Source organism: Salmo salar, chromosome 05 (genome assembly GCF_965601325.2).
Source record: "Salmo salar chromosome 05, fSalSal1, whole genome shotgun sequence".
Lineage (NCBI taxonomy): Eukaryota > Metazoa > Chordata > Actinopteri > Salmoniformes > Salmonidae > Salmo > Salmo salar.
The window spans coordinates 77382501-77404792 of NC_138295.1; the positions used below are offsets into that span (position 1 = coordinate 77382501).

The 22292-nt window shown below is 42.8% G+C and overlaps 1 protein-coding gene across 2 annotated transcripts in view; it reads left to right on the forward strand.

Annotated features, from left to right (window-relative positions):
• Positions 1–15061, forward strand: part of LOC106574641 (ephrin-A4) — a 65640-nt gene extending 50579 nt beyond the window's left edge. For both annotated transcript variants that reach the window (XM_045718918.2, XM_045718919.2), the window contains 2 exons: positions 12574–12609; positions 12735–15061. In XM_045718918.2, coding sequence (XP_045574874.1) covers positions 12574–12609; positions 12735–12835 — 137 coding nt within the window. In that variant the 3' untranslated portion in view covers positions 12836–15061. The remainder of the gene's footprint in view (positions 1–12573; positions 12610–12734) is intronic.
• Positions 15062–22292: the final 7231 nt, after the last annotated feature.

Genomic DNA, 22292 nt, shown 5'->3' on the forward strand with positions numbered 1-22292 from the left:
CACTCACTCACTCACTCACTCACTCACTCACTCACTCACTCACTCACTCACTCACTCACTCACTCACTCACTCACTCACTCACTCACTCACTCACTCATAGGCTCTTCTTTGTGAAACCAGTATGTAGAGCTCTCTGTCTCCCTCCATCTGTTTCCATATTTCCTTCTCTCGGTCTACTAGAGGTAGCTGGGGACGTTCCTGCTCTTCATCTCACCTTTGTTCTCCTCCACCTCATCTCTTCCTCTTCCTCTAGCTCAAATCAAAATGTTTGTGATGGAGGGCATCCTTTTTTCATATCCTTTTCTTTCATCATTCTCCTTCTCCCTTTCTCGCTCCACCATTCTTCTCTCTCTCTCTGCCTAGTCAGTTTACCCCTACCGGTATGTTCAGTACATAGCTACCTCAGTTACCTCGTACACCTGCACATTGACTCAGTACTGGTACTCCCTGTACTGTATGTAGACATGTTATTTTACTCTTTATTTTTATTGGTTATTCACTTCCTGTTTTTATTCCTCGTGACACATTATTATTTGTATGTTATTTTTAACTGTGGATTATGGGAAAAGGCGCTGTAAGTAAGCATTTCACTGTTAGTCCAATAACATTTCATTTGATTCTCTGTATAGCTCTGTAATTGTCCCTCTTCCTCAGTTCCTAACTTCATCACTGCTGTTGACCTCCCCCTTTTATCACAGCAGTATTCTAACTAGAGGTTGACCTCCCCTTTTATCACTGCAGTATTCTAACTAGAGGTTGACCTCCCCTTTTATCACCAGCAGTATTCTAACTAGAGGTTGACCTCCCCTTTTATCACAGCAGTATTCTAACTAGAGGTTGACCTCCCCTTTTATCACTGCAGTATTCTAACTAGAGGTTGACCTCCCCTTTTATCACAGCAGTATTCTAACTAGAGGTTGACCTCTTTATCACAGCAGTATTCTGACCCCTCCCCTTTTATCACAGCACTATTCTGACCCCTCCCCTTTTATCACAGCAGTATTCTAACCCCTCCCCTTTTATCACAGCAGTATTCTGACCCCTCCCCTTTTATCACAGCAGTATTCTGACCCCTCCCCTTTTATCACAGCAGTATTCTGACCCCTCCCCTTTTATCACAGCAGTATTCTGACCCCTCCCCTTTTATCACAGCAGTATTCTGACCCCTCCCCTTTTATCACAGCAGTATTCTGACCCCTCCCCTTTTATCACAGCAGTATTCTGACCCCTCCCCTTTGATCACTGCAGTATTCTGACCCCTCCCCTTTTGATCACTGCAGTATTCTGACCCCTCCCCTTTTGATCACTGCAGTATTCTGACCCCTCCCCTTTTGATCACTGCAGTATTCTGACCCCTCCCCTTTTGATCACTGCAGTATTCTGACCCCTCCCCTTTTGATCACTGCAGTATTCTGACCCCTCCCCTTTGATCACAGCAGTATTCTGACCCCTCCCCTTTTGATCACAGCAGTATTCTGACCCCTCCCCTTTGATCACAGCAGTATTCTGACCCCTCCCCTTTGATCACAGCAGTATTCTGACCCCTCCCCTTTGATCACAGCAGTATTCTGACCCCTCCCCTTTGATCACAGCAGTATTCTGACCCCTCCCCTTTGATCACAGCAGTATTCTGACCCCTCCCCTTTTGATCACAGCAGTATTCTGACCCCTCCCCTTTGATCACAGCAGTATTCTGACCCCTCCCCTTTGATCACAGCAGTATTCTGACCCCTCCCCTTTTGATCACAGTAGTATTCTGACCCCTCCCCTTTTCATCACAGCAGTATTCAATCAAACGTATTTATAAAGCCCTTCTTACATCAGCTGATGTCGCAAAGTGCTGTACAGAAACCCAGCCTAAAACCCCAAACAGCAAGCAATGCAGGTGTAGAAGCACGTGGCTAGGAAAAACTCCCTAGGAAGAAACCTAGAGAGGAACCAGGCTATGAGGGGTGGCCAGTCCTCTTCTGGCTGTGCTGGGTGGAGATTATAACAGTACATGGCCAAGATGTTCAAATGTTCATAGATGACCAGCATGGTTAAATAATAATAATCACAGTGGTTGTAGAGGGTGCAACAGGTCAGCACCTCAGGAGTAAATGTCAGTTGGCTTTTCATAGCCGATCATTCGGAGTATCTCTACCATTTATCACAGCAGTATTCTGACCCACCCCTTTCCCTCTCTTTTCATTTTCTGGAGAGGTTAGTCAGAGGACCTGAGCAACTTCCGGAAGCTCTAGCACAGTGGTCACCAACTGATCGATCGACTTGTCCATCTCCAAGGTATTTCTAGTCGATCGCCAAACATTTCTGTAAAAAACCCAACGATAAATCCTTGTTGCCCTGCGCGCCGGCCGGGTAGGGAAACTGTTGCCATTTCATTTGTCTGAAGGTACAAGCACTGCCTTCCCGGTGGGCCTGGATAGGAAATCAAGTGAACTATGCCACCGCTGGCCAATCAGATGGCTCAGATGACCGTGTCTGCAGTAACGTAGCAGCATAAAGAAAGCTACGATAAAATTAATACTGTGAGATTTCAAAACGTTTAAAACCATGACTAGAGAGAAACTGTCAACGAATACAGCAAAGAGCTGCTGTTTTTATGAGTGAGTTCATGTTTAAGTTCTTACTCAGCACTGTCAACACTTTGTATTCAACACTTTGTATTCAACACCTTGTGTTCAACACCTTGTGTTCAACACCTTGTTTTCAACACCTTGTGTTCAACACCTTGTGTTCAACACCTTGTGTTCAACACCTTGTATTCAACACCTTGTGTTCAACACCTTGTGTTCAACACCTTGTGTTCAACACCTTGTGTTCAACACCTTGTGTTCAACACCTTGTGTTCAACACCTTGTGTTCAACACCTTGCGTTCCACACTTTGCGTTCCACACTTTGCGTTCCACACTTTGAGACTGACCCTCAGTCTGCTGCTCTCTCGCTCTGCTGAGACTGACCATCCGTCAGCTGCTTTCTCCCTCTGCTGAGACTGACCCTCAGTCTGCTGCTTTCTCTCTCTGCTGAGACTGACCATCAGTCTGCTGCTCTCTCTCTCTGCTGAGACTGACCATCAGTCTGCTGCTCTCTCTCTCTGCTGAGACTGACCATCAGTCTGCTGCTCTCTCCCTCTGCTGAGACTGACCATCAGTCTGCTGCTCTCTCCCTCTGCTGAGACTGACCATCAGATGCAGCCACCATCAGCCCAGTAAAATAAAAAGCAAATTATTTAAATATGAGGCACAGCTGAGTGAGAGTACATGTAATATAACAATGGCTCTATTACCGGTGTGATCATATAGCCTGCCTCAAATGTTTTGATATCATTTATTTTTTAAATGTCCTGAACAACAATGCATTGGCAGGTAAATTCAAGCAAAGCCAGTATGTGGTGATAATGTATTGGTCCTGTAGCTTACTGCACAAACCTCATTGCTACAGTACTGTTTTTAATTGGTTAATGTTTCATAGGCTTACATTTTAAGTCATGTTAATCAACAGAGTGGTAGATATCGGCATGCATTTTGACTCCGAGTGATCTTGACTCAAGGTTGTTGACGGCTGCTCTAGCATCATTGTGTGTGTGTGTGTGTGTGTGTGTGTGTGTGTGTGGCGCGTCAAAAGAACACAGACCTTTTAGTATACATTTGTTATCAGTTCAACAGCAAGCTCTCTTGCTCTCTCTCTTTCCTCTCACACACACACTTACTCATTCTCTATCTCTCTTTTCTTTACTCTATCTCCGTGTCTGGTGTGAATTCCCAGAGTTGTTCTAACCCAGGTCCTTCCTACAGTAATGTTAGTCTTCCGGTCCACTGAGCTGCCTGTTCCTATTCCGGTCGGGAATGTTGCCCAGTCACTGTGGGAATGCCTCTACACTCTACAGTCGAAGAGATGTGTGTGTGTAAGAGATGTCTGTCCCAATTCCCATCACATCCCAGTGGACTGGGCAGGAGGGCCTTCCCTGTGGCTCAGTTGGTAGAGCATGGTGTTTGCATGGTGTGTGTGTGTGTGTGTGTGTGTGGGGCGTGCCTGGGTGTGTGTGTGTGTGTGTGGGGCGTGCCTGTGTGTGTGTGTGTGTGCGTGTGTGTGTGTGGGGCATGCCTGGGTGTGTCTTCTCTTCATAGTGTTTATCATCAGCCCAGAACCATGAGATGTATAATGCTCTATATAGTCTCTCTTCTTAAACACTTAGTCTATTCCAAAGAGAGAGAGGGGATCATTTCATCTGTCAAAATAACTAGAATGAACGTTTGATGGGTTAAGTTCTAATGATCCCGTGGTTGTTCATGAACAACACTCTGGGTAGTGTTTCTGTGGGGTGTTGACCTTCTGACTGTTTCCTTCCATTGCTGCTGTTTTTCAGTCTCTGTTCCTCTCGCTCTTTTTTCCTCTCTTTCATTCTGTCTCTCTTCCTCTCTGTTCTCTCATCCTGTTCTCCTAGTGAAGCTAATCCGGACTACATTTCAAGAGCCCTCTTCTGTCTTCTTCCTCCCTCTCTTTTTAGTCTTCTGTCGTTCCTGAAGTGGCACTAATCTCCCCCTCTCTCTGTCTCTTCTCCTCGTTCCCCCTCCCTCCTTTTTATGATCTGTCGCTACTGGAGCAAAACTAATCTAGGCTTCATCCACTACCATGTCTCTCTCTCCTTCCATCCCCTTGTTTCCCACCCTCTCTCCCTCCTTCACCCTCCACCTATCTGACTCTGCTCCCTCCATCCCTCCAACATTTTCTTTGTCTTTTCTATCTCTCCTCTGTATCTCTCCATCTCCTCTCTGGCCACTTATTTACCAACTCTCCCTCTTTTATTTTGTTCTCCCTCTCTCTCTCTGTCATGCAGGGGCTGTTCTGTAAATGTGTTGGGATGAGGATACACGAGGAGAGAGCAGGATGAGACTGAGATGGATGAGAGGAGAGATGAAAAAGTTTCTCTGTCTCTCTGTCCATTAGTGGTGCAGCTGTTGTTGTGCTCCCTGCAGCAACGCCTCATACTCTCTCTGGTTCCTTCGTGTAGAGGTTGCCTTTTATCTAACAGGTAGTGTGGCACATACAGTGTGTGTGAGGGCCCAGCGATGGCCGCTCCTGTCCTTTAGCCACAGCCTGTCTCTGGGTGCTCAGGATGCTTTATTTCAACTGAGTCTCTCTCTCTCTCGCTGTCTCTCGCTGTCTCTGCAGGTCCATTAGTGGTTGTTTAGTGCAGCTGTTGTTGTGCTCCCTGCGGCAACGCCTCACTCTCTCTCTGGTTCCTTCCTGTAGAGGTTCCCTTTTATCTGACAGCCAGCATGGTAGTGTGGCACATACAGTGTGTGTGAGGACCCAGCGATGGCCGTTCCCGTCCTTTAGCCACAGCCTCTTTCTGGCTGCTCTGGATGCTTTCAACTCTCTCTGCGGCTATCTCTCTCTCTATGGCTATCTCTCTCTCTGCGGCTATCTCTCTCTCTGCGGCTATCTCTCTCTCTGCGGCTATCTCTCTCTCTGCGGCTATCTCTCTCTCTGCGGCTATCTCTCTCTCTGCGGCTATCTCTCTCTCTGCGGCTATCTCGCTCTCTGCGGCTATCTCGCTCTCTGCGGCTATCTCGCTCTCTGCGGCTATCTGGCTCTCTGCGGCTATCTGGCTCTCTGCGGCTATCTGGCTCTCTGCGGCTATCTGGCTCTCTGCGGCTATCTGGCTCTCTGCGGCTATCTGGCTCTCTGCGGCTATCTGGCTCTCTGCGGCTATCTGGCTCTCTGCGGCTATCTCGCTCTCTGCGGCTATCTCGCTCTCTGCGGCTATCTCGCTCTCTGCGGCTATCTCGCTCTCTGCGGCTATCTCGCTCTCTGCGGCTATCTCGCTCTCTACGGCTATCTCGCTCTCTACGACTATCTCTCTTTCTCTACGACTGTCTCGCTCTCTACAACTGTCTCGCTCTCTACAACTGTCTCGCTCTCTACAACTGTCTCGCTCTCTACAACTGTCTCGCTCTCTACAACTGTCTCGCTCTCTACAACTGTCTCGCTCTCTACAACTGTCTCGCTCTCTACAACTGTCTCGCTCTCTACAACTGTCTCGCTCTCGCCTCTCCTCGCTACAACTGTCTCGCTCTCGCTCTCTCTCTCGCTACAACTCGCTCTCGCTCTCTCTCTCGCTACAACTCGCTCTCGCTCTCTCTCTCGCTACAACTCGCTCTCGCTCTCTCTCTCGCTACAACTCGCTCTCGCTCTCTCTCTCGCTACAACTCGCTCTCGCTCTCTCTCGCGCGCTCGCGCTCTCTCTCTCTCTCTCTCGCGCTCTCGCTACAACTGTCTCTCGCTCTCTCGCTCTCTCTCTCTCTCTCTCTACAACTCTCTCTCTCTCTCTCTCTACAACTGTCTCGCTCTCTCTCTCTCTCTCTCTCTCTACAACTCTCTCTCTCTCTCTCTCTCTACAACTGTCTCGCTCTCTCTCTCTCTCTCTCTCTACAACTGTCTCGCTCGCTCGCTCTCTCTCTCTCTCTCTCTACAACTGTCTCGCTCGCTCTCTCTCTCTCTCTCTCTCTCTCTACAACTGTCTCGCTCTCTCTCTCTCTCTCTACAACTGTCTCGCTCGCTCTCTCTCTCTCTCTACAACTGTCTCGCTCGCTCTCTCTCTCTCTACTCGCTACAACTGTCTCGCTCTCTCTCGCTCTCTCTCTCGCTCTCTCTCTCTCTCTCTCTCTCTACTCGTCTCGCTCGCTCTCTCTCTCTCTCTACAACTGTCTCGCTCGCTCGCTCGCTCTCTCTACAACTGTCTCGCTCTCTCTCTCTCTCTCGCTACAACTGTCTCGCTCGCTCTCGCTCTCTCGCTCTCTCTCTCGCTCTCTCTCTTCTCGCTACAACTCTCTCTCTCTCCTCGCTCTCTCGCTCTCTCGCTCTCTCGCTCTCTCGCTCTCTCTCTCTCTCTCTCTCTCTCTCTCTCGCTCTCTTGCTCTCTCTCTCTCTCTCTCTCTCTCGTCGCCTCTCTCTCTCTCTCTCTCTCTCTCTCTACAACTGTCTCGCTCTCTCTCGCTCTCTCTCTCTCTCGCTACAACTCTCTCTCTCGCTCTCTCTCTCACTCTCTCTCTCTCTCTCGCGCGCTCTCTCTCTCTCTCTCTCTACAACTGTCTCGCTCTCTCTCGCTCTCTCTCTCTCTCGCTACAACTCTCTCTCTCGCTCTCTCTCTCTCTCGCTCTCTCTCTCTCTCACTCTCTCTCACTCTCTCTCTCTCTCTCTCTCTCTCTCTCTCTCTCTCTCTTTACAACTGTCTCGCTATCCTGTCTTTTTCAAACAACAAACCGTGCTCTGAATGTACTTTTCAGGTGGCGATTCCCTGTAGTTGGGAACAAGCACGCACAAACACACACATGCGCGCACACACACACGGGGACCTGAAGGACAGAGCGGTGACAGAGGGTCCATCAGGTACACTGTCATTGTACCAAGGTCACCCAGGACTCTGTGGTGGCATCCTCTTCTCTCCTGTGTCACTGTGTGTGTGTTTATCCACTCAAATTAACCAGCACTCTCCTGTGTGCGTGTGTCACAGGCCAACTGAAATGAACTAAAACAGCCGTAAAGAGAGCACGGCAGGTAGGACACAGTTGCACGTGACACAGGAAGCTCCTAAGGTCTGTGCTGGGAGTAATTAGTCACTTTATCTATGTTCCTCTCTCCCTGTTGGTGTCTATTTATTGAATTCAATTCTCTTTGGATATCTTGGTTCTGCAGACTGCTGAATGACATTGTAAATTAACAGAAAGTCTAAGTTTGACTCTACTGTAAATTTGACACTACTGAAGTGTCCTGGTGAAAAGTGTCCCCTGCCACTCCAGTAGAGTGGTGTCACGGCAAAAAGCCCCCTTCCCAATTCTGCTGTGCTAGAACAGTGTTGCATCAGACACAACCTTCGATATCCGCATCACCAGAGTGGTGTCACGCTGAAACAGCTCCCCCTGCTGCTCCGGCTTTCTTTCCTCCTTTCCCCCTCAATCTTCCGCTATCTTCCTCTACTTACCTTTCAATGACGACAACTTCTCCAAACATGAAGTCTGCTGTTGTTCCCCACCACTCCTCTCTCATTCTCTTTCCTTCTCTCTTTCCCGCTGTGTGAAGCCATTATAGACCTTCTACTCTCTCTAATTGATTTCCCCTTTCTTTCTCCTACTCTCCTCTTTCTCTCCCTCCCTCTCTCCCCTGCTGTGAACAGTCCATCGCGGTCATTTCAGGTTGCAGTCCCCTCTCCGCTTTTTCACTTCTTTTGCACTTTTTTTCAACTTTTTTTTCTTTTTCTATTCTGAATACCTTTGTGCCCCCAGCCCACCCTTCCGAACACACACTCACACACACACACACACACACCGCTCGTCTACCTCTCTCTCCGGGTTCCAGCACGACACTGAAGGACTAACTTTGACCAACTTCCTACTGTGATTAGATTTTTCTCTCTTTTTTGGCGAACAGGTTTGAAATGTTTTCCGCACAGGAAGATTGCTCCCTACCTCTAGTCACTGTTTTTATAAAATGGCGGCGTGGGGAAGGAGAGGTGGAGTCACGGAATGGTGTCTCTGCAGTTCTCTGTCTGGAGACACACATGCATGCTCACATCCACTCACACAGTGGGTCTCTCTCTGCAGTGCAGTGCTTTCCTGAGACGCACGCGACCGTGGCAGCCATTTTGGGGTAGAGCTGGCCGTGACCAATACAGCACAGTTATCTACAGCACGCATGTAGTCATTCACACAAATTCACCTAATCATATACAACAGCAATACACAGATAATAACTTTGGTTTTTCCACCATTTAGATGCATTTTGAGTAGTTAAAAAAGCTTTTTATTTCCCCACATTTTAACATTCTGTCATAAAGAACATATGTTCAACTTAATATCTCAAGAGGTTAAATATAAATATGACTAAGTGCCTATTAAGTTCCAAATAAAGTGTCCGGGCTGACCAGTTCATCTGAAATCAGCCATAAATCCCCTTGTGACATGGGCAATGCAAGCTTGTTCTGTACCACAGGGAAGGGCAATTGAATGTAAGCTTGACAAAAGAATGTAATTGTGAAAAGGTTTCTTGTCTGTGTATATATGGGTGACAGGGTTGATGTGTTAAGCTCGACCTGCTCAGTTTTCCACCACAAAACACCAGAAAATGGCCGGAGGAGTAGAACCAGCTCACCTGCTTTTACGCTATGACTTGACTATTAGATGTTCAATATCTCTATTTAAAAAGGAATAGTTTCACCAACATTTTATTATAATATTATTAAAAAAGTTCAGTTCACGTAACAGGATTGACCTATAAAATGAGGGACAGGTTTATTTTCTTTACCTTAAAATGAATCACTTAAATATTCATCTTAAGAAATGACTTTGTTAAAGCAACAAAATAACTAGGGCCTTACAATGATGGTGAAAATGGAGAAATGTTGGGGTTAAGTGGTTTAAAATCTTCCTAGAATTCACAGAGGAGGCACAGAGGGACACGTCAACAGAATGTTGATACTTTAGTCTTTATTAAAGGTGATCGCTCCTCTATTTCCTGGTTGCTTTAATTCTAATTCCATATCTTTTCCATATCCAAAAATATTTTATTTTCAGCTGTTTGAAGCGGCAAAACAGAAAGTTAAAGATTCAAAGAAGTAACATAAGAGCATAGAACAGATCTACCGCTTCATAGACTTGCTTTCAATGAGAATGACAGATCTGTAACTCACATTTCTATGTGCCTTTGGTCGGGTCGTCCTAAAAGTGACATATTGCAGCTTTAATATAAAAATCTGATTTATTGAATTTTCTATGTGGTCTATATTAATGGGCACCTCATTTAATATATCCGGCTTTTAATATTCAATATTTGTGCACAATTTCTGCTTGAAATATCAATGGGACGAAAAGGCACTCATCTTGTAGAACGACCTATTCATTATCAGTGAACAAAAAAATTATATTTCGTCTTTCAATTATTTTACATACACACACACACACACACACACACACACATATATATATATATATACATTTTTTTTATCATTGACGATTGAACATTTAATTGTTTATGCAGACTTCGAGTGTTCTTCTTGAAACGGCAGTATAGTTTGGTATAGTATTACGTTTATTATAAAACCGTTATAATTACTCAGAATAATTTAAAAGTCAGCTATTGATGTAGGCATTAGGTCAATGCGTACATTTGAAAATCAGTTAACTTTAATGTATTAATTTAGTCGTTGAGTATGCACTTGTTTGTTGCCTTTGATGTAAATAGTTTGGTATGTTCTGTTAATTGTATTTGGAGAATTACCTGATAAAACCTCTGCACATTATTGTGCTGGCTTTATTTCAGCTGTTTTTATCCACTCAATTTTGACATGAAAGATTGGATTAATAGAACCCTGCAACTTTTTGTTTGTTATTTTATAATTATTAACTAATGTTACAAAACAGAGTAAGGGACAGAAGTGATGTGTTCTGTAACTTTCATAGTTTTGATGCTTTGGACACAAAATGCCTTTTTCACATTTTCTTCTGCTTAACGTTAGTGCTCACACACACACACACACACACAGTGAGAGGCCTGATCACAGCATGTCATTTAATGCTTCGTTAACTCGTCCATAGTTATTTCTTCAGAATATGAGAGCTTTGTTAAGCCCCTCCCGCTTTGACTTGTAGTACACCCCTGACTATAGACATCACAGAATATAATACCTATAGATACCTTAGTCAAGCCCTAATAACACACACACACAGAGAAAATGATCTCCAAGCTAAGCATTCGATCAGTGAGCCATCTTGTGAAAAATAGACCTTAGACATCAGGGTTCTGCCGAGGTACACAATTCATTGTAGGAAAACGGTCAACTGGATAACAGTTTCATTACAACGATCTCCTCCACATTTTCTGCTCCTTTTCTTCCTCTACCTTTCTCCTGCCCTCTCCCTTCACTATCATCCTTACTTTTCTACTTCTTTCCTTCCTCTACCTTTCTCCTGCCCTCTCCCTTCACTATCATCCTTACTTTTCTACTTCTTTCCTTCCTCTACCTTTCCCCTGCCCTCTCCCTTCACTATCATCCTTACTTTTCTACTTCTTTCCTTCCTCTACCTTTCCCCTGCCCTCTCCCTTCACTATCATCCTTACTTTTCTACTTCTTTCCTTCCTCTACCTTTCCCCTGCCCTCTCCCTTCACTATCATCCTTACTTTTCTACTTCTTTTTGCTCGTTCTGGTATTGTAGCCTTCTCTCCCACCTCTTTTTCCCCTCTCCACCTTGCTTTGCCCTCCAGCACCCATCCACCCCTCTCTAACTCCCTTGTTCCTCCTCCCTCTCCCTCCAGTCCTCCATTATTTCCTTTTAGTCAGCCCCCCTGCTGAGGGAGTGACACCCAGACACAAACACCCCTCCCTCCTCCGTCTCCCTCTCTCTTTCTCTCCCTCTCTCCGCCTGACCCTCTTACAATCTTTCTTTCCTTCCCTCCCTGCTTTTCCACCTCCACCCTTTCATTTCCTCTCCTGTCCTCTTCTGTTTCTGTCATTCTGAATTTTGTTGCTTTTTTCAGTTTCTCTCTCTTATTCCTCATCTCTCTCTTATTCCTCATCTCTCTCTCTTATTCCTCATCTCTCTCTCTTATTCCTCATCTCTCTCTCTTATTCCTCATCTCTCTCTCTCTTATTCCTCATCTCTCTCTCTCTTATTCCTCATCTCTCTCTCTCTTATTCCTCATCTCTCTCTCTCTTATTCCTCATCTCTCTCTCTCTTATTCCTCATCTCTCTCTCTCTTATTCCTCATCTCTCTCATATTCCTCATCTCTCTCTCTCTTATTCCGCATCTCTCTCTCTCTTATTCCTCATCTTTCTCTCTTATTCCTCATCTCTCTCTCTCTCTTATTCCTCATCTCTCTCTCTTATTCCTCATCTCTCTCTCTCTCTTATTCCTCATCTCTCTCTTATTCCTCATCTCTCTCTCTCGCTCTCTTATTCCTCATCTCTCTCTCGCTCTCTTATTCCTCATCTCTCTCTCGCTCTCTTATTCCTCATCTCTCTCTCGCTCTCTTATTCCTCATCTCTCTCTCGCTCTCTTATTCCTCATCTCTCTCTCGCTCTCTTATTCCTCATCTCTCTCTCTCTCTCTCTTATTCCTCATCTCTCTCTCTCTCTCTCTTATTCCTCATCTCTCTCTCTCTTATTCCGCATCTCTCTCTCTTATTCCTCATCTCTCTCTCTTATTCCTCATCTCTCTCTCTTATTCCTCATCTCTCTCTCGCTCTCTTATTCCTCATCTCTCTCTCTTATTCCTCATCTCTCTCCTTTCTCCTTGGCTCAACATTATCTTCCTCCTGACTCACTTTCTTCGCTTGTTTTTCATTCAACCTTTAAGAAAATTTGCATTGGGGACATATTTTAGGGTTGCGCAGTCAGTAGTCATTTTTCATGGCATTTGGCTGTGAGTAATGGTAAATACCCTCCCCTAGTCATTTTTCTGTTTGTTTTTTTGTTTCATGCAAGTAAGGCCGTTGTTTTTGGGAAACTTGAAAATTACTTGAATAATGAACTTTATTTTTATGTCATGCTCTCTCCCTCTCTTCCCATCGCTTAGCAACCAAAGGGTCCAAGCAAAACAAGCAGGAACAAGGTGAGATACAACTGCACTCGTGTGTGTGTGTGTGTGTGTGTGTGTGTGTGTGTGTGGTATGCGACGCATACACAGGATGTTCATTGGTATTGATAAACTGCTAATTCTCTGGCTCTCTCTCTCAGGTACTCCAGCTCTTCACAGTGATGTGTGTTCAATGAGGACAGTTCCTCTTTCTCTCCTCCTCCTCCTCCTCATCCCACTCTTGAACTTCCTCTCTATCTAACATCCCTGTATTCAAGCTGACCTCCTGACTATCTACCATGGCCACTGTAGATGGCCTGCCTCACACCCTCAGTCCCTGCTTTAAACTATCCACACCTCATAGAGAGGCCAAGTCTTCAATTCACACCCTAAAATGACTGCAATAGGGCAGACTTCAACACTACACACCCTCCAACACATCTCCTCTGTCGTTTCTGGAGTGGCACTAATCTTTCTCTTCTTGGTCTCCTCTTTTCTCTCTCTGTCCACTCTCTCCTCTCGTTCCCCCTCTTCCATCCCTCGCTCCTGACTAAAGCTCCCTCTGAAACAGACTGACACTAATCTACCATCAAAGCATTCATTCTTCATTTCACACCTTTATCCACTCCATCCTGTAGACTCCATCTGTGTCCAGTCTCTCTCTCCCTCTCTTTCTCTCTCTCTCTGTCTCCCTGTGTGTGTGAACATAATGAGCCAGCTGAGCCAAAGTGGACCGTCCAGACGTTGTTCTGTTAAATTACTACGGAGAGGACCAGACTTGGAGTTGACTGGCTGTCAGAGTTGACTGCTTCTGAACAGAACTATGCTTTTGAGTTGACGTCATTGGATTTGAAAGTCATTGTTTTTTAGATGAAAAACAACAATTTTTTTTGTATCCAAAGTGGGACCAACTGTTAAACACAGAAACACCAAAAGTTGACCAAACTTTATTAAAAAAGTTAACTTGTGACGACACTGCCTAAACCAGGATATGCTGTGTGAGTGGAACCCTGGGAATGATGAACTGGAATGTTGTGACTGTTCTGCTACGCCCTCTACTGGGATCTTACTGGTTAGACTGGTCCAACTGGACTGTAACACCTGGCACTCTGGGATTGGAGAATAGACCCTGCTACTCTGTAGTCATAATCTGACCATATCTGGAATTAACTGGACTGTGTCTGGGGGTTTACCTCTGTCTTAAAAGGCAATCAAAAGGAATTGTGGGAAACGTACTGAGGGTACTGCCTCACTTCACCTCACATGCTCCGAACCACATGGGCTGATTGACGGATGCTCCCGACCAAGCAGGTGTGCAGGTACAGTATTTAGACTGTCTGCTGAGCACTTTACCAGGCGAGGACCTCCACCAATGAGGAGAGGCCTAAAGCTGGTGTTTATGTTTGAGTAGAGGTTGTTGTTTTAGTGCAGTAAAGACTCTGCTTTATGTGTTTCAGTTAAATGTTGATGTTTTGTAGAGGTCCAGACATGTGTTGGCATCCATTTTGATTATTTGAAACATCCTGAAAAAATCTACATTTTTACACGGCTGAACTTTTTTTATACAAATGTTTACAGGTGTAGATGAACTCCTATTGCTGTTGTTTATAGTGCTATCAAGAATAACTAAATCACTTCAGGTTACCCTGTATTTTTCTTTAATAAAACATACATTTTTATCATCTTTTCATTAAACAAATAGCATTAAAACATGCCATTTTATTATCAAAGCAATTTAAAATCATTTTTCTTTTGATTGTGTCATCTTGTATCTGTTGGTTAGATATGACATTTTTGAATTTATTACTTCAATGCAATTTCATGTTCCAATCACAAAAGTAATATATCACTAAATTACATTTTCAGTAGAAGTGTATTAGAAATATCACAAACCTAACAAATATAGATGATTTCTTTTCAAAGGTGAGAGATTTACCTGAAATTATTCTTATTCATTTAATCCCACAAAAACGAGTGTATATTTAATTCAATTCATAATTCTGATAAATTGCTTATCTTAATCCAACATTATTAATCATTCTTAAATACAGGCTTTTCTGGGCTGCAGTTTTCCCCACATTGTAATGTTGTCTTCTGTCACAGCATGTACAATATGTTGACTTAGTTATACCTGTAAGAACTTCCTCATGAAGAGGAGTCTGCAGTATTACTTTACACACACATTTGGATAACAATATGCTTCAATAACAGTTAAATATTTTGTTCTGGTCTACACAGGTTATTCAGGAATATAATGATTATTCCAGGGGTGTGAACACTTTTGTCTGGAACCTTGTTGGATAAAGCTGGTGCTCCCAGATTTTAGTGTATTACAATCGGTTCATAGGAAAAAAATATGTTGTCTTTTAGTTTTCACATTTTAGTGAAGTATGTAGCATCTTCTATGAAGAGCGAACTGCAAACTGAGCCCTTTTATACAAGGTGAGACGACAAAATAAAGATGATTGCAATAAGACTGTTGAATTTTCTTAACTTTGCTATTTGTGGTTTTTCGCGGTTTGTTTGTCTTCCTTCTTGTTTCTTTGTTTTACTACAGGAAGTTCTATAATCAAGATGAATTTAGACAGTACACACACACACACAAATACACACCTTTTTTATTTCTGGAATACAAACATATGTTCAATACACAGGAGTATGTTCGTTATGAGCCCTCTGAGGCTCCAGATGACCTCGTGGTTTGAAATTCCATTGTAACCTGAGAAAACCAATGGAATATTGATCTGCGTTTATATTTGATGTACAGTCGGCAGAACCTTTATAAGACCAAGACATTGCATACTCCTGGGAGTACTCCTTCATACATCATAGCTCATACATCTATACAGTATAATATGTACAGTAGTTATTTATATTCCTATCAAGACCGATATGCAACAGTGAATACAGTAATATCAGCATTTGTTTAAGATCCACTTCCATCTAAATAATCTATTTGTTTGCGCAGTTGGGCATGCCACGACCATTAGACCTGATGACGTGTTTCTGTACCTGAGCTTAGCTTGCTAATGTCGCCATGACATCGCTTACAAGCAGGATCAGGGATTTCTATTGGAGAAACAGTGTTTGCTTATCTTTGGCCTATATGTTTGAAAATACATTTATGTATGTTTTAAATTATAGCCCCAGATATCCAATATCCCTGGATATGATGGCTAATGTCTCTTATTTCATGGTTTATATTCTCATCTGATTTGTATTTATTATGGATCCCCATTAGTTACTGCCAAGGCAGCAGCTACTCTTCCTGGGGTTTATTATGGATCCCCATTAGTTCCTGCCAAGGCAGCGGCTACTCTTCCTGGGGTTTATTATGGATCCCCATTAGTTCCTGCCAAGGCAGCGGCTACTCTTCCTGGGGTTTATTATGGATCCCCATTAGTTACTGCCAAGGCAGCGGCTACTCTTCCTGGGGTTTATTATGGATCCCCATTAGTTCCTGCCAAGGCAGCAGCTACTCTTCCTGGGGTTTATTATGGATCCCCATTAGTTCCTGCCAAGGCAGCGGCTACTCTTCCTGGGGTTTATTATGGATCCCCATTAGTTCCTGCCAAGGCAGCGGCTACTCTTCCTGGGGTTTATTATGGATCCCCATTAGTTCCTGCCAAGGTAGCGGCTACTCTTCCTGGGGTTTATTATGCATCCCCATTAGTTCCTGCCAAGGCAGCAGCTACTCTTACTGGGGTTTATTATGGATCCCCATTAGTTCCTGCTAAGGCAGCAGCTACTCTTTCTGGGGTCCAGCAACATTAATGCAGTTATATACAATTAAGCAATAAGGCCCAAGTAGGTGTGGTAAATGGCCAATATACCACAGCTAAAGGCTGTTATTATGCACGATGCAACGCGGAGCCCTTAGCCGTGGTATATTGGCCATATACCACAAACCCCCGAGGTGCCTTATTGCTATTATAAACTGGTTACCAATGTAATTCGAGCAGTAAAAATACATATTTTGTTGTACCTGTGGTATATGGTCTGATATACCATGGCTGTCACCCGATCAGCATTCAGGGCTTGAACCACCCAGTTTATAATTACAAATATTACATGATTACGTTTTATAACACCCAATACATTTAGTGTGTTCCCTCAGGCCACTGATGTTTGTCACAGATAATGCATGATCTTCAGGACTGGTTCTGGGTTTGACTAATACATGCTCTTTAGGTCTGGTTCTGGGTTTGACTAATACATGATCTTTAGGTCTGGTTCTGGGTTTGACTAATACATGATCTTTAGGTCTGGTTCTGGGTTTGACTATAATACATGATCTTTAGTACTGGTTCTGGGTTTGACTATAATACATGATCTTCAGGTCTGGTTCTGGGTTTGACCATAATACATGATCTTTAGCTCTGGTTCTGGGTTGGACCATAATACATGATCTTTAGGACTGGTTCTGGGTTTGACTATAATACATGATCTTCAGGTCTGGTTCTGGGTTTGACCATAATACATGATCTTTAGGTCTGGTTCTGGGTTTGACTATAATACATGATCTTTAGGACTGGTTCTGGGTTTGACTATAATACATGATCTTTAGGACTGGTTCTGGGTTTGACTAATACATGATCTTTAGGACTGGTTCTGGGTTTGACTATAATACATGATCTTTAGGACTGGTTCTGGGTTTGACCATAATACATGATCTTTAGGTCTGGTTCTGGGTTTGACTATAATACATGATCTTTAGGTCTGGTTCTGGGTTTGACTATAATACATGATCTTTAGGACTGGTTCTGGGTTTGACTATAATACATGATCTTCAGGACTGGTTCTGGGTTTGACTATAATACATGATCTTTAGGTCTGGTTCTGGGTTTGACCATAATACATGATCTTTAGGTCTGGTTCTGGGTTTGACTATAATACATGATCTTCAGGTCTGGTTCTGGGTTTGACCATAATACATGATCTTCAGGACTGGTTCTGGGTTTGACCTTCACTTATCTTCCCCTGGTGGCTCTTATGGACCATAGCAGTTAGTATGGAGGGCACTGGTTCAGCACTTCATGGTGTAGTCAGTCTCATGGTGAAGCTGAAGGCAGTATCCTCCTTTAATGGACAATGCTTTTCTAATAACATTTCATGTGTATCAAAAGACTGTTGTTGACGGCTAACACTAAGGACTGTGCCTGTCTCCTGGATTCGGTGCTCCATGTACTTCAGACACAGATGGAGCAGTGCTGGGGTGAGGGGGCATTGATGGTTTAGGTTTTTTGTGACCCCAGGAACCGTAAACCATTGGGAGTAACTGCCACAAGATGCCCAAGTCCTCAGGAAGCACCTGCTTTAGGATTGTGAAGTCTCTAGGGGGAGAAAGTAAGAGGTCAAACCTCTCACTTCATTTATGTCATTGTAACTTTTAGGTCTAATATGACTTTCTTGAAGGAAGATTACATCAGCTTTCTGTTTCTTGCCATAGTTCATTATATCAATCAACTTACTTGGGAGGCCATTTGTTGGTTTAACAACACAAGTGTTCCAGGTGATGATAGAGAGACTATTTCCTGTAAATAGTTCCATAGTTCTTGGTGTTTCTAGGTTAATAAAAAGCATAATAAGCTGCTTTAAATCAGACTTTCCTCCTTCTAACCAAAATATTCAGCCAGATTCAGAAAGTATTTGCACCATCACACAATTCTTATTTTCAGAATACAATAAAAAAAAAAGCTTAAAGATGAATCTCTGATTATCTGCCGTTCACCATCATATACATGTAATAATAGTATAGTTCTTCAGTTATTATGTCACCACATATTTAAAAACGTATAATAACCTCACCTGTGTAGTGCTGATCCAGGTGTCTTCTCTGCTGTGCTGTATGACCTGTGTAGTACTGATCCAGGTGTGTCTTCTCTGCCGTGCTGTATGACCTGTGTAGTGCTGATCGTGGTGTGTCTTCTCTGCCGTGCTGTATGACCTGTGTAGTGCTGATCGTGGTGTGTCTTCTCTGCCGTGCTGTATGACCTGTGTAGTGCTGATCCAGGTGTGTCTTCTCTGCTGTGCTGTATGACCTGTGTAGTGCTGATCCAGGTGTGTCTTCTCTGCCGTGCTGTATGACCTGTGTAGTGCTGATCGTGGTGTGTCTTCTCTGTATGACCTGTGTAGAGCTGATCGTGGTGTGTCTTCTCTGTATGATCTGTGTAGTGCTGATCGTGGTGTGTCTTCTTTGTATGACCTGTGTAGTGCTGATCATGATGTCTTGTCTGTATGACCTGTGTAGTGCTGATCGTGGTGTGTCTTCTCTGTATGACCTGTGTAGTGCTGATCGTGGTGTGTCTTCTCTGTATGACCTCTGATACTCAGGATTGTCTATGTATACATGTAAATAAATGCCTGCATCCATACAAACATCTACACCCACCTCTACATCGTACCAGCACTTATGATTGGATAGATGTTGGTGATAAAACGTAGGGAATTCCAGCAGTAAAACAGAGCTACATAGTTAATTTGAATATCCATTTCCAATCCAGGTTTTGAATCACTACCTTTAATTTTGAACAAGCAAATGATATGTTATTGTTGAAGTAGGAATTACTGCCAATGTCATCAAATATTATTATTGTTTGATGGGGGGAGCTGGGGAGCGGGTGGAATTTTGTTGTTGTGTGTCTTGCTTTGAGAGGTAAGGAATGTCTTATGAGAATTGCGAATTGACTCTTGAGGACAAAGGACCATTATTTTCATATAAATTTAGTGACGGTAGTGCAGGAATTACCTAATGACTGGATTATGATTTTTGATTCAGATTGTTATTTATTTTCTGAAAAATTGCAAAACATTCTTTGAACACAGGTTCAGTGACATTTTATAAAGTGTATTTATACATTTATATTCAATTAGTTGTATAGATCTGGATAATGTGTTGAACATGTTACAAACACATACAGGTATTACTGGATAACTGATTATTTCATTCCTACAGTTTAAATTATGTCTACGTGTTGGAGTATGTTCCTGACTATCCAGAAAACATTGTGCTGTCTGGTTTGCTTAATATAAAGAAATTGAAATGTTTAATACTTTTACTTTTGATACTTCCGTATATTTTAGCAATTACATTTACTTTTGATACTGAAGTATATTTAAATTCAAATACTTTTAGACTTTTACTCAAGTAGTATTTTACTGGGTGACTTTCACTTTTACTTGAGTCATTTTCTATTGAAGTATTTCTACTTTATTATGAGTATGTCTCTGTTCTGTCTCTGTGTGTCTCTCTCTCTCTGTCTCTCTGTGTCTCTCTCTCTCTCTCTGTTTCTCTCTCTCTCTGTTTCTCTCTCTCTCTCTCTCTCTCTCTCTCTGTGTCTCTTGTCTGTGTGTCTCTCTGTCTGTGTGTCTCTCTGTCTGTGTGTCTCTCTGTCTCTCTCTCTCTTTGGAGAATAGACCCTGCTACTCTGTGGGAGTAATCTGACCATATCTGCGATTAGCTGGACCTGTGGCTGGTGGTTTACCTTCCGGATTGGGATTGAATTCGGAGGGGAGGGGGGGGAGGTTTCTATCACACTTCCCCATCTTGTTCTGGCATGGGGACTCACCCCACTCCTTCCCCTTGTACCCCTGTACACCCTTCTTCTGTCTTAAAAGGCAATCAAAAAATTGTGGCACACACACTGATCTCTTAACCAGGTGAGACCCTCCACCAATGATGAGAGCCTAAAGTTGGTATTTATGTTTGAATAGAGGTTATTGTTTTAGTGCAGTAAAGACTGTTTTATATTTTTTCAGTTAAGTATTGATGTTTTGTCCAGACGTGTTGGCATCCATTTTGATTATTTGAAACATTCTGAAAATATCTGTTAATTTTAACAGTGTAGATGAACTGAATTCGGTGATACATGTAGCTCTATGAAGATGAACTGCTCTTTAGTACAGGTTACCCTGTATTGTTATAAGGTTATAAAACAGCAGTTTCTTTTAACAAATAACATCAATTCCATTTTATTATCAATGTCATTTAAAATGTATTTACATTGTATTTTGATTGTGTAATTTCTGATTAATATCTGTTGGTTAGATATAAGACATTTATGAATGAATTACCTTATTGTAATTTCTTATTTTTTTATCATAAAATAAATATCAGGGAACGCTAAAATGTACTTACGATGTTGATTACAAAATCTATCACGAAGCTGTCAATTCTAAATGTTTTGTTTGGTTTTCAAGAGGTTTAACTGAAATGATTGTTATTTATTTATTCCCCCCAAAAACAGTACAGATTTAATTAAGTCCTTCTAATTATTGAATTAACTTGTCACGACTTCCTCCGAAGTCGGTCCCTCTCCTTATTCGGGCGGCGTTCGGCGGTCGACGTCACCGGCCTTCTAGCCATCGCCGATCCACTTTGCATTTTCCATTTGTTTTGTCTTTGTTTTACACACCTGGTTTCAACTCCCCAATTACATGTTCATTATTTAACCCTCTGTTTTCCCATGGTTTTTGTGCGTGATTGTTTTATGTGTGTTAGGTCAGTTATTGTGGGCTCGGTATTACGACATGTTATTGGAATATTTGAGTAAAGTTACTTGTGTTACTCATCTCTGCTGTCCTGCGCCTGACTCCTCTGCACCAGCTACACCCAGACCTGTTGGGGCTAGGGGGCAGTATTGAGAATTTTGAAAAAAATATGTGCCCATTTTTAACTGCCTCATACACCAACTCAGAAGCTAGGATATGCATATTATTACCAGATTTGGATAGAAAACACTCTGAATTTTCTAAAACTGTTTGAATGGTGTCTGTAAGTATAACAAAACTCATATGGCAGGCAAAAACCTGAGAAAAAAAATAGTATTTTGTGGCTGTACTATTTTTTTTTTGGCATTGTTATTAGATACCACAGTGAGAAAGGATTCATTTCGCAACTCCTACGGCTTCCACTAGATGTCAACGATCTTTATAAAGTTGTTTGAAGCGTCTATGATGAACAGAGACCGGATGACAAGGAAGAGAAGTTGACCTCCCTGGGATGTCGTCACTTCATTATTGGCTGCACCTGCGTAATCATGTGATGCGATACATTTTTCAAAGACGTTTTTCAAGACACAGGAGAGGTCGGGTTGAAACATTACTGATGTTTCACGTTAAAAATGGCTCTAAAGATTGATGCTAAACAACGTTTGACATGTTTGAACAAACGTAAATAGATGGTTTTTTTTACTTTTCGCCGTGACTCCCCCCCCCCCCCCCCCCCCCGCGCTACTTTTTAGTAGCATTTGTAGTGAACCTGGGATTCCTGGAAGTGCCAATGGATGAAGATAATCAAAGGTAAGGGAATATTGACAATAGTAATTTTGATATTACATGGTTACAAGATGGTGCTAACCTGTATAGCCTAGCCTATTGTTCTTAGCACAGCACCCGGTTTATTGCAAATTGTGATTTCCCAGTAAAGTTATTTTGAAATCTGGCAATGCAGTAGCATTTACGAAATGTTAAACTATGAATATTTGAATGACAATATTATAATTTACCAATGTTATCGAATAGTAATTTTGTGATTTGTAACGTTGTTCACCGGAAGCATTTCAGAGGAAAAAAAAATCTGATTTTCACCGCTTCGGTAAAATGCTGTTTTTGGATATAAATATGAACTTGATGGAACAAAAAATGCATGTATTGTGTAACATAATGTCTTAGGAGTGTCATCTGAGGAAGATTGTCAAAGGTTGGTGCATAATTCTAGC